The 13,543-nt window shown below is 33.1% G+C and overlaps 1 protein-coding gene across 12 annotated transcripts in view; it reads right to left on the bottom strand.

The window, feature by feature from the left end:
- Nucleotides 1-13,543, bottom strand: part of ATP11B (ATPase phospholipid transporting 11B (putative)) — a 101,582-nt gene that overhangs the window by 58,695 nt on the left and 29,344 nt on the right. For all 12 annotated transcript variants that reach the window (XR_013995096.1, XR_013995097.1, XM_081076344.1 and 9 more), the window contains 6 exons: nt 12,495-12,602; nt 12,177-12,305; nt 11,654-11,757; nt 5,612-5,659; nt 3,519-3,583; nt 831-912 (listed from right to left, as the gene is read on the bottom strand). Coding sequence is in view for 10 of the 12 variants with exons in the window: in XM_081076344.1 (XP_080932470.1) it covers nt 831-912; nt 3,519-3,583; nt 5,612-5,659; nt 11,654-11,757; nt 12,177-12,305; nt 12,495-12,602 (536 nt within the window). In the remaining 2 variants the exon portion in view is untranslated. The remainder of the gene's footprint in view (nt 1-830; nt 913-3,518; nt 3,584-5,611; nt 5,660-11,653; nt 11,758-12,176; nt 12,306-12,494; nt 12,603-13,543) is intronic.

Below are 13,543 nucleotides of genomic sequence, written 5' to 3' on the forward strand. Positions count from 1 at the left end.
CAACAACACAATCTGTTCAGTTCTTTTAGCTTCCTGATACACCCTGTTTTACTGCCAAGCCCACTGGGGTCTCCCTGCACATGTATAGTTTTCTTAGCCAGCCAAAGACCTGGATGTAATTTATGTGCAGGTTTTAGAGTTCATTTCCTTCTGTGGCTCCTTCCCTTACATGATTTTATCCTTTCTAGCTGGTCTTCCCTTGTCCTCTGACACCTAAATCCTATAAAATCAAAGGCTCTCTGATACCTCATGTAGTACATGAATTTGTAGTGCCCTCAGGCAAAAAGCTACACTCTTAAATTTTTCTTCTTGCTGATGCCATCTTTCGAGGGTAGATTCTATGCCCTTTTCCGTTTTTTTTTTTTTGGTCATTCTCCAGTGCTTTCAAAGAGTTATTTAAAAAAATATTTTGTCTAGATTTTATAATTGCTATTTGCAGGAGGATTAGTCTAATCAAGTGATTCCATTATTATCCAATAATATTTATTTAAAGTCATAACTTAGCATCTACTATATGCCAAACATTATGTAAAATGGTACATGTGTACAAAAATCCCTATCTTCAAGGATACCATCTTGTGTTGGCTTGACATTATCTATGTTTTAAATATATGTAAAATTATATATTATATATTATATATTATAATTATAATTATATATTATATTATATATAATATAATATATAATTATAATTATACATTATATATTATATGTTTTAAATATATTTTTATGTATTAAATATATTTTATACGTATAATTTATATATGAATAATACACATATCAATAGTCATATTTATGTGCAAACAAATGAAAATGGACAGTTTTCTTACTTCTCTACTGCAGATCGTTTCTGTGACTTGCTCTTGTAATTTAATGCCATCTTTGTTTCCATTCCGGTGTATACAGCAACACCTGCAAAACAAAACAGTCCTTTAAAACAATACCCTAGCATGTTTTACAAGACAAATGTACGCACTAGCATGAAAGCATCTAAGAAAATGTACTGTCTGACAGTTATTGCAATTTGGCTTCCCTTTAATTTTGATTGGAATTTGTAAAAGGCTTTCCAAGTCCAATTTTGGGGAACTCTAGTCACTTAAACTGCTGGATAGGGAAGGCATGGGGGGTTCTGTTTCTGAGTTATAACTGAGATACCTGAATGAAAGAAATACTATTTGAGTTGGAATTGATGGAGGAAAAGGATTTGGAAAGATCAAAATGGCAGGGAAGGCCAGTATAGTTAAGAGCAAACAGTGTTAACAAAGACAGAAATGGAAAAGCACTTTCTGTTAGGTTGGAACAATAGATTAGGACCAGAATTTAAAAGGCCCTCAATGCCAGATTCTGGAGTGTAGACATAATTTCACAAGCAGTGGAGTGATAATACAGAAATCTGTCAGCATAAATAAACACAAGGAAAGTGTTATTTTTAAAGTTTGTGCCTATGTGAATGACTCTGAGATGAGCAAGAATGACAGTAATAATGGGACTAAAACTGGGAATGAATGAAATTAGGCAAGGCTATGAGCCTTGTAAAACACTTTGGAGTTAGACCTTGGTTTTAATTCTAGCTCTGCCACTTGTTAGTTCTGGGTCCTTGGGCAAGTTATTTCATCTCTCTGAATCTCAATTTCCCCATCTTTAAATGGAAAAACAAAAAACAAAAAAATCCTCACAGAATTGTTTGAGCTTTATATGGAAAATTAACAAAATTCCTAGAAACAGATAAAAAATGTTTATACCCATTCCTGAACAGTAAGATTTGAGAAGTAGTGTAGGATTCATCATGTTCTCATCCTAAAGATTTGTCCTAGAATTTTCACCACTAGCATTATTCCGTAAAGGCAGAAATTATAACTCAAATGACAAAAGGCACCAAAATTATAGAAATGTGAAAAATTAGCCAGAATGATACAACAGAGAGGTGGTACTGAGGCAAACAATAACAGACCCATCTAAAGGCATTCAAATACACATTTTCTTTTAAGAGCATGAAAGGGGTTACCACTATGGAGATGAGTTAAAATCCAGCAGTATTTGAAAAGACCTAAAAGCCTTGGAGGTTTTCTCTGGCTTTGGCCAAAAGAACGTTATTATAGTTTTCTTTTTAAAAAAAATTGTGGTAAAATAGACACAATTTACCATTTTAGTCATTTAAAAATGTAGAATTTAGTGGTATTTAGTGTATTCACAATGTTGTGCAACCATCCTCACAACCTAACTTGAAAAAAATTTTCATCTTCCTGTACCTACTAAGCGTCATTCCCCATTCCCCTTCACTCCCCAGCCCACTAATCTATCCTCTGTCTCTATGAATTTCCTTATTCTGGGTACGTCCAGAAAATGGGATCATACAATATGTGGCCTTTTGTGTCTGGCTTATTTTACTCAGAATAATGTTTTCAAGGTTTGTCCATGTTGTAACATGTGTCAGTCATTCATTTTGTATGAGTAAATAACTGTCCATTATGGATAGCCTACATTTTGTTTATACATTCATTAGTTGATGAACAGTTGGGCAGTTTCTACCCTTTGACTATTATAAATAGTGCTGCTATGAACATTCTTGTACAAGTTCTTGTTTGAACACCTATTTTCAGTTCTTCTGGGGTACATATCTAGGAGAATTGCTGGGTTACATGGTAATTCTATGTGTAACTTATTGAGGAACTGCCAAACTGTTTTCTACTGCAGCTACAACATTTACATTCCCACAAAAAGTATATGAGGCTTCTAATTTCTCCACAACCTCACCAACACTCATTATTTTCCATTTTTTTAAAGTATATGGGCTTTTTAAAAAATTTTTATCAGAGAGCCTAATAATGAGATAAGATACAGAAAAGAGAAGAGAACCTCAAAAGCTGTAAACATGCAGTGAATAACGTATGCTAGCCAGTATATGAAGGGCCATTCCTGAAATGGGAAGAACTAGATGACAGCTAAGGTTATTATCGACTTCAATATTTGCCTAGAATTGATTCAGAGCACAGTGAATTAATTGTTAATTAATTAATTGATCGATCTCCAAAGCAAAAACATTATTTATTCATCCTTTTGATCCAGTCAGTACATGTTCCAACAGTACCTGGTATATAGTCATAGGTCAATAAGAATTTGTTGAATGAATAAATCAGCAGTTTTATTCATCCAATCTAAGAATAATCATAATGGAATTATATAGGTGGTTTACTGCACATGATGCCAGATTATTATATTGGTTCTCATCCTTCATGAACAGAAGTGCCAGAACTATTTTCTTAGCACTCAATTTCACAACTATATGCAAAAAAACACAAGAGAGCAAGGTTCTAGTCTATTACTCAAAAATAGAGATTAAGAACAAAAAATACAACACGAAATTATATTAATACAATCTCTGTAAGGAAATTATCGTAGGCAAAAGTTAACTATGTAATAAATTATCCAACCAAAAGACCACAAATGCTGCTTTTAAAAATACTTCATATAAAGCATCAATGTGAATCTATAATTAAAAATTTTCAACATATACAAACCAAAAATTTCTTTTGTGTTTTTTAATCTGGCTCCACGAAGCAAAAGACTCTCTGGCCCCAGAGGCCTAGGGAAAAAAAAAAAAAAGCAGTAAATATATTAAAAATTCAATTAGATTCTAAAATGACATCATCAGTAGAAGGTATCTGAGATATAGTTACAACACTGCTTTTATATAAAACCAAAATCTCAGCTCCTATAAAGCTTTCTAAGTCAGTCATGATATTAATTACCATAATAAAAACACCTGCTTTAGCATTTCAGTTACTTTAAGGTCAGTGGCTCAGAAATAAAATTTTGCTGGTAAATAAACTCACAAAGCCACCAGATTCAAAATTTTTAAACATAAAACACAACAAAATAAAAGATTAAGCAATGATTTAAAAATGTTTAAGAGAAAATGAAATTTTAAAATTTTGAGCAAAATCAATACACAGTTTTCAAAGAAAATAGAGTTACAATGCAATGTAAACATAAGTTGTAGCACGATTTGTATATAGATACATGAGCTCTGCATAACTAAAATTAAGTGGATTATAAGACGTAACATAGTAAGTGGGTGAGTACTTTCCTAGGCTAGATTGACAATACAACTTGACTACTTCCATTGCATACTTCTTGGAGTACGAGTCTTCTTGCTGTTTGAATTTCTCTCCATGAAGGAGATATAAAATGATAAGGAATAACTAGAAAGGAAATTTTATTTTCTTAGTGATAAGAAAACAATAAGAATCTATTATGGATAAATAAAAAAGCCTTAATTTTGTTGATATGCCTTATTTTCCTGTAACATACATACACAGTCATCCAAATCGAACAGAATCTAAACAAATTCTGAAGATATCTGCAAAACCCAAACACTCTAAAAAATCCAATAGAAGGAAGGTCAGGTGTTTGGGACATGGTTAACAAATATGGTTTTATTAATTAGTCATATCTGGAGCACATTTCATAGATATTCCAAAATCAATTAATCAGGAGCCATAAAATAGCTCTTTTTCATTTGGTGTTGGTTCCAACGATGAATAGAAAAACTCTGAGCTCACTGGCATATACAATTGTAATATAAGGTTAGAAAGCTTCAAATTAAAAGGTAACGCATTAGCAAACTCTGATTGCTTCAGCAAAGAATATGGCTCCTTTTTTAACCATTCTAGGGGCTGAGGTAACATAACTGATCTTTTCCTTTACCAGCCACAGTATCGTAATGCAAATTAGACTATGTATCCTCACCGGTATCGCACTATGTCACTACAGAAATCAAAATAAAACCTAGTGATCGTCATTCAAGCAGGGGTCCTACACTTAAAAAGACCTTGTTACAGAGTTTATTGAATGTTCTCCTATGTTAATGTTTCTTAAAAATGTGAATCAGTGCTGATGCATGATATTTTTGGTGGCTTGTCTTGAGGATGTCATTTAAAAATGCTCAATTCTTTGTCAGTGACCTATTTCAAGCAGCCAATTTAATTGAACATGTGTCTCCAGAAAAGAGGTGGAATGCTAATTTGAATAGAAGTTCAAGGGATGATTCCAAGATTCATTCTAAATTTGATTTGTGGTCATGAATAACAATGTAATTTCATCCCATCAGCAAATCTTTGAAATGACCTGAAGCCTTTCATATAGGCGCCTAAATATTAACTTAAATATTAACCTAAATATTAACCTAAATATTGAAAGTGAATATTATCAAAACAACCAACCAATCAGAAGAGTAAATGAGAGGTTCTGGATGGTCCAGTAAATACTCTAGTTTGTGCTGAATTATTTTGAAATAAAGAAGACCATAACATTTATACTTGTTAAATATTATAAAGACATTTTTTGTATTCTAGGCTTTAAGTGTGGTGGGTAAGGATTTGAATAAAAACAGCTATGTTTCCTTTTATGTTACTATCTAACATTAGAAAAAGAAATACAGGTACACAAATGATTTTTCTAAATTATTCTGGTATCACTTCATGGAATTGGTTTCATCCTTACCTGCTGCTACTAGAAATTACTAGCAGATGGAGTGCTAAATGCTTTTAAAAGAATTCTTTTCTATGATATGCAGCTTACTTAGCTAATATATCTTTAGCTTTATTCTTACCTTACAATTTCTTCCATTTGTTGAGTTATTATCATTCGTCCCATGAATCTATCAAAGAATTCACCACGTTACAAAAAAAACTAATGATACAGTACTTCTGACATCAATGGGTAGAAAATTTTAGATACTTTAGCACTATTTTTATACATGAAACAAACCAACCTTTTGTATATATGAGTGGTCCAATATTCATGTTAGAAATTATAAAAGTAAATGTTTATCACTCATTAAGCTTTAACAATTTTTTAATTCTTGCCTTCTCTATTCCATTAAAGAATGAGGTAATGAATGAAAACATGTTTTGAAAATGGTATGCAAATGTTATATATTATTACTATTTTCAGTTTCATCATCATGAAAATTTATATTGCTAGATGCATACGTTAATTAGCCAACAATGAATGCTCACATATTTCATTGCAATTTACTAAATAAAACTTCCTGTGACCAGAATCATTCACTTATTCATGTATTCATTCAACCAACAAATATTCATTGCACAATTACTATGTGTGAGTTAAGTGCTGGAAATAGAATAGTAAGCAAAAACCTCTCGGTGATCTCCAGAGCGTCTTTAACTTTTGGTTGCCTGAAATCTAGAGTAAGTGGCCTGTTATCAATGAATTTTCATAGCCTAGCCTTTCAGTTCTAACTTCCACTATCAAAACAGCTCCACAGCACAGTGAATTCAAGCGTACAATCACTTTCTACTATATTGAGAATTGCATCCTGAGTTAAAGCAAATTCTAGGCAGAACTTAATGTTAATCATTTAACGAGGCAAAGAAATATTAAGCATTTCCTTCCAAATGTCCCTATTATTCTTCCTGTTTTCAGATCACAGGTGCTTTATCCCTTTTGGCTTCATTGTTTCTTGCTAATCTCCTGCTTCCTTCCACTCCCTGTACCAGGGAGAAGTAGTGTTACTTTTATTATCTCCACTTCATGGAATTTTAGGTAGCCTTGGTTTCAGCCTCAACTTTGGACTGATTCAAAGAACCAATCCAGCGACTGTCACCCTAGGCATCTTTCACAGATAATGTGTGATCACTCTTTTGATTTTCCTGAGCTAAATTCCAACAAGAGACCTGTATCCTTCAATTTACCTGTCCTGTTATCCTTGATTCTAAGGTACTTCTCGTCAGTTCATGCCAGTTCCATACTGGATTAACTCATCCTGCACTTTCCTTAGCCCTTTCTCCCACCCATAGTTTGATTTGTTTCAAAGTGAAAAGATCTTTATTCTCTTTTCTGATTATAGACTCAAGCACCACATTTTATAAAACGATTCAGACAATATAAAAAGGATACCAATAGGGAAATAATCATGACTGGTAATCCTACTACTCAAATACAAATACTGGTCATATTTTGGGATATGTCTGCTAGGCTTTTTTCCAGTCACATATAAATAAATATGTATCTTAAAAACAAAAAAGGGATCATACCATGTATAATGTTGGTAACATTTTCCCACCACTTAGCATTTCCTGCCATAAGCACAGAGCTACATCATTATTTTTAATGGCTGCACATAATATCACATTTTTGATTACTTATGTAATTTAGGTAAATAATACACTATGGATGGAGGTTTGTTTTTTTCAACTTGTAGTCTAAACAATGCAACCCTAAACAACCTGTGTACATATCTTTTCATATTTTCATTAAGATAAATTCGTAGGAGTAGTTTCATTATTTAGTTAGGAAAAATTCCTAGAAGTGGAAGTGCTAAGTTAAGAGTCTAAAATATTAAGAGGTAGAAAGAACAAAGAACTAGAGGATCAAAGGAGCCAAGGAAAAGGATAATAGAGAACTGTGAAACAGACACCTGCTAGTGGCTGCTCCTGAACAAAAGGCTCTCCTCGTTTTTATTTCTTCCAGTGATTTGGCAGAGTTCATTTCTTACTATATTCTAGCCTCTCTCAAAAAACTATTAAGGAGGAATAATGTAATCCCATTTAATAAGTCGGTAACTAGAAAGGAATCAACAATGTTCAAGGGGGGAAGAATTAATACGTGTTTAGCCTTTCTAATAAAAAGTAAATTAAAATTCGAGTTTTAAAATTATGATACCATTATGTACAAAATTAGCAAAAAATTTAAAACTATAATACTTAATACCAGTAAATTCTGAAACAAAGAAGACCTCATAAACTTGTACTTTGCTCATGGCAATAAAAACTAGTCCGATGCTTTTGTAAAGTAAGTGTCAGTATGTTTTTTAAAGGCCAAACTCTCTTAGGGCTTTAATCCAATAATTCCTTTTGTGCAGTTCTGTCCTTAATAATCTAGTACTAGATTATAAACTCTAGGAGGCAATAGCTATCACTGTTTCTTTACTGTTATAGTCTCAATTTTAGTATATATGCTGCCGAAATGAGCGCAGGATTCTCAGTGTCTAGCACTACGCCTCAAGTATTGGAGGCACTCGATATCTGATGAATGAACGGGTAATAAAAACATTCGCCCCTCCTTTGATCTAAGAATAATTTGGAATTCTATCATTCATCCACTCATCCAACAGGTACTTACTGGGTGTCGACGATGTGCCTGTTCTCCCTATACCATTTGCTACTATGTGCCTATGTGCCTACGTACTGTTCAAGTACTTCGATTCAATAGTAGAGTGAACTACACACAAATCTTGCTTGCATACATCATAGACAATTCAATAAAATGGAAAATTTAAGTGCTCAAAATTAAGTACATAAAGGTATTTATTCTTTCAGCTGTCAACAAACACGTAGTACGGCCTGCTACTTGCCAGATCTGTCCTAAGTGCTTAGGCCACGTCGGTGCACAAGACACACAAAGATGCTGGCCCTTGAGTTTACCTTGTAGTTGAAGAGATAATAAGCAATAAACATAATAAGTAAGTAAATTACACAGTCTACTAGGAGGTATTATGCGTTATAAAAACAAAGGCAGGACAGAGTAAGGACTAGGCTGCAGTATTAGTCAAAGTGGGCCTCACTACGGAGGAGGTTCAAGCCTAGACTATAAGGTGATCGAAGAGTTAAGACAAGGAACTCCTAGTGAAAAGGTGAGAGTGAACACGGCGCGTTCAAGGGAAAGTATGGAGGCTGGTGTAGCTGGAGGGTGAGCAAAAGGGAGACGGGTCAGAAATTAGGTCAGAGAGGAAAGCTTGGGGACAGGGACAATCAGTCAGGGCTTATAGATCCTTATAAAGATAAGGGTGTTGACTCGGAGTGAGATGGAAAAGCCATTGCATGGTCTGAGCGGAGGAATGACATGATCTGACTTACATTTTAAAAGGATCACTCTGCTGTTTTTGTGAGAACAAACTGCAAGGGAAAAAAGACTAAAAACAGAAAAAGTGGTGAGGATGTCTTTGAGAGCAGTAAACCAGGCAGGAGATGACGCTGGTTTTGACCCAAATAGTAGCAGTGAAATTGGTGAAAGATGATCAAATTCTGAATGTATTTTGAAGGTAAACCAATTAAAACGTTCTAATGGATTGGGATGCGATGTGGGAGGGAAGGAGAGGAGAGGTTAGCAGAGAGGGTATGGGATGAGTCATGGCTAACACTATGGTTTTTGGCCTGAACAACTGGAAGGGAGGACTGTCCTCAGGTGAGATGGGAAAGGCTATTGGCATAAAAAGTTTCTGAGGGAAGATCAGGAATTCAGTTTTCAACATGATTACTTTGAGATATTTACTAAGTGTCCAAGTGGAACCATAGAACAGAAAGTTCGATATAAAAGTCTGGAATTTGGGAAAGAAGTCTGGGATGGAGATAGAAATCTGGGAGTTAGCATGTAGATGCTCTTTATAGCCGTCTGCTTGGCTGAGACCACCAAAGGAGTGTAGAAAGGAAAAGGTACAGGGACAAGGGAAGAGGACCGAGGACAGTACTGGGTCACTCTAACATCAAGAAGTCAGAGAAGAGGAGAAATCAGCAAAAGGGACCAAAGAGGGACTAGTGAAGTAGGAGGAAAACCAAGAGCGGGAGTGTCTTGGACGCCAAGGGAACTAACTGTTCAAAGAAGAGAAATAATGAACTATCTAACTGCTGGATTTCGAATGTAATATTTATAATAGCAAAAGAGTAGAAGAGTTAGGTATTGAAATATTAGGAAATGCCTTTGTTCACACTCAGACTATTTCACAGCCATTAAAAATGAGCATTAAGAATACTGTGCAGTAACATGGAAAATCCTTTTTGTAATCACAAAAGTAATCCATATTCTTTTAAGAAATATTACTAAATTTAAAGAACACAAAAGGTAAGTAAAAAGCAGCTGAAATTCTACCATCAAGAAATAACTAACATCTTGACATATAATTCCAGGTTTTTCTTTCTCTCTGTACCTACCTATTTTTCTATCCCGCTAGTTAACTACCTATCAAATACACAGACATACACTTTTTTTTATACAACTGGGATCATATGAGAGCTACACCTCTATTTCTTATTTAACATTATATGTTCCTATGTCATTAAATTCTTTGAAAACATCACTTTTATAATCTACATTTCTCTCTCTATATGGTATATACCAGATATATACCATATACCCATTTAAGCATTCTATGTGGACATTTAAAATGCTTTCAATATTTCCCTTATATATGGTATATAGTAAAGTGAAAAAATACAATTTTATATATATATCTTTACAGCTATGAGTTCCTCAAAGACAGAAACTATGCCAACTCATCTTATTTCTCACTAACCATAATGAGCACAAAAGTGCTCAACAATAACTTATTGAATGAGTGAATAAATAAAAACAGCAATAAATGTAAGTAGTGATACAATTATGAGTTATCTTTCCATTACGAAAGTCTTCCACAGTAGTTATACTTAAAACAAAATATAGATTTTCAGTACGGAAGAGGAAAAGAGAACATATAGAGGAACACCTTATATTTAACAGTGAATTATTTCCTATTAGAAAAACTTTTAATTTTTTCCCTATTTTCCAAAATAACATAAAAACCATCCACTAATGCATTAGTCGTATTTAACCTCATGTTAATTTTATGCCTGCTTAATGCTTCATCATTTTCAAGTTTTTAATAATTTTTTTATAACTCACCATTGTCTAAGATAAGGAAATAATAGCAATATAGAAATCTTAAAGTACTAAATTCTTCAGTTAAATCTTATAGTTTAAATGCTCTTAAAGCATAGGACTCAAATTTTTACAGTTAATTGGAAAACTATGCCTCATTTGACTGATGACAATGCAAATTTTTATCATGGTACTTTAAGTATGTATGCGTACGTCAGGAGTTCAGGGGATAGTTCAGGATACATATAAATTTGAGAACCATCAGCATATAAATGGTGCTTTAAGTATGGATGAAATCACATAGAGAAAATGCCATTATAAATAGTATGTGGATCCAGAACAAAGATATGTAAGAAATATGGAATAGTTAATGACTAATGATAAGATTGGAAACATTTCAACCAATACAGGGAGATATATATGACAAGAAGCTGACAGTGATTTTTTACAATGTGGTTGTAATTTATAGTCTATCACTGGTTATTGAGTAAAAATGAATTCACATTTAATATCTCATTTACTTAAGTCGTTAATAATAAAAATTTGTTTCTACCATTGCCCACAATAATTAGTGTATCACTGAAAGATTATTTACATTATATTTGGTCAATTGTAATATTAAAAGTGACCATAAGGACATAGCCTTCATACTTCATAGCTTCATGAAGTATACACACACACACGATTATTTTTTTCTAAGGAAACAATCTTACTTCTCCTATAGCTACTATTATAGTTATAAAGCCAGTCCATATCAAGATGGAAGGTAATGGGAAAGAAAGTTTGAATAAAAGCACTGTTTTTGAATTAATACTTTGGATTAGAATTCTGGCAAGTTCTGCTTTAAGTCATTTTTCCCTTTGATTCATCTCCCCAAACCACCCACCTGCCCCCATAATGTCTTCAATTAGCTAAAGGTTTCATTGCATGTTTATATTATAAAAATGATATCTACAAACAGAACTTAAAATGAGTGAGTATGTTGGCTATCACACTGTACCTGTACAAGTCTGCTTCTGGTTGCTGACATTCTATCACAGCTATAAGAGTGTCCAAATTGGCAACTGTTTGTAATACTGCTGTTTCCGGAACAGCCACATGTGTCTAAAACAAAACAAAATAAACAATTTAAATTGCAGTTGCAAGATTCAAATGGACTTTATATAGCATCTATTTCAAAATCTCTCTTATCTAAAAAAGCACCAATATATTAAAATATTTTGTTTTTCCTAAAAACACTTTCCATTTTTCTTTAACTTGACTTAATTACACCATCTGAGGCCAGCCCTCGAAGTAAGTATATAACAACATTACTTCTTTTAAAAAAACCTCAATTTTTAAGTTCCGGTAATTTAAAAAAAAGTCTCCTTTACCAGGAGAAACTTTATTACCTTAACCAAAGGAAATACCACTATAATCCAAAGACATTTTGTTCACCAAGACAAACAAATATATATATATATATATATATATATATATATATATATATATATATATATATACACACACACACACACACAAACCTTCAGGTTAGTTTCTCCATCCAAACTAGCAGTTGTAATGTGACAAGAACCATCAGGTCGATCTGAGGACAAAAGCACCAAATCTGCAGGGAAAATTTCATCTTTGGCTATTCGAACAATATCACCCACCTATGAAGAATTTTGGGGGAAAGTGAATATACTGATTTTTAAAGGCAAGGACTTATTTTACTGGGTTCTAAACAAGTAGTCTATCACAATATTTTAATACAGGAAAGCAGGCTTTTAACTAAAATATAATCAGATTAGAATTTGTGATACCACAACATAGTTAATTTCCATTATTTATTAAATGCATACCCGAATGTTTTTTGATCTAGTTTTAACAAGGCCACCACTTCGAACAACATACACAGGAGCTCCATTTACTTCATTATCTGAGTTATGTCGTAACCAATCTTCATATCCCTGTAAATATCCAAAGAATAAAAAAGTACCCTTTTTAGTATAATTAGAAGATACTTTCATTAAATGAGAAAAAGAAACATAAAAATTTCCCCAAAACATTTCATTCACCAGAATTATATTAAACTATTTTGATGCATATACTTATAGGTATATGACATTCATTTGCACTAGAAACACTCTCTTTTGGTTTTCATCACACATATATTCCCAGTTTTTATAGTACCTCTTTGTTACTCCTTCTCAATTTCCTCATGGGGTTCCTTTTATGTCATCTTTATGGGCCGGTTTTCACCCTTCACTTTCTCACTACAAGATTTCTTCTATCCCTGTGTCTTCAAAAATTCTGAAATGTGTATCTCTAGCTCGTATCTTTGGACTCTAAAGTTGAATATCCATGTGTATTCTTAATATCGTCATTTTGATGTCTCACGAATATATTAAACATTTCAAAACTAAATAGATGATGTTATCCCCCCAATCTGTTGCATTTCCAGTGTCTCCCATCTTGCCAAATGACATCACCATCTACTGAGCTGCTCATACTAGAAATCTGGGGAGTCATTTTTGATTACCTTTTTGCTAACATGTATCAGTCAATAAGTTCCACTATTTCTACATACAAATGATATTTTAAACTTAAAATATACATTCACAGAGCACTACAGACAATAAATAGAAAAAATGAACAGATTTTAAAACTGAGGTTGAGTTCTTTCACTTTCTTAAACAATAGATCAACAGAATTAATTATAATTTGTACAGCAAAGCAATATGGTAGGTTACATGGATCATTATTAAAAAGGGAGACATAAGCATTGCACAAAGAATATTTTGATTAAATGTTACGAAGTGGCAAATTTTAAGTGGAAAAGACTTTTTGTGCTATTTTAGAGACAATTCAAGAGCTCAGAGGTACAGTACAAGTACAGATAACAAAATGA

Source organism: Rhinolophus hipposideros (genome assembly GCF_964194185.1).
Source record: "Rhinolophus hipposideros genome assembly, chromosome: 2".
NCBI lineage: Eukaryota > Metazoa > Chordata > Mammalia > Chiroptera > Rhinolophidae > Rhinolophus > Rhinolophus hipposideros.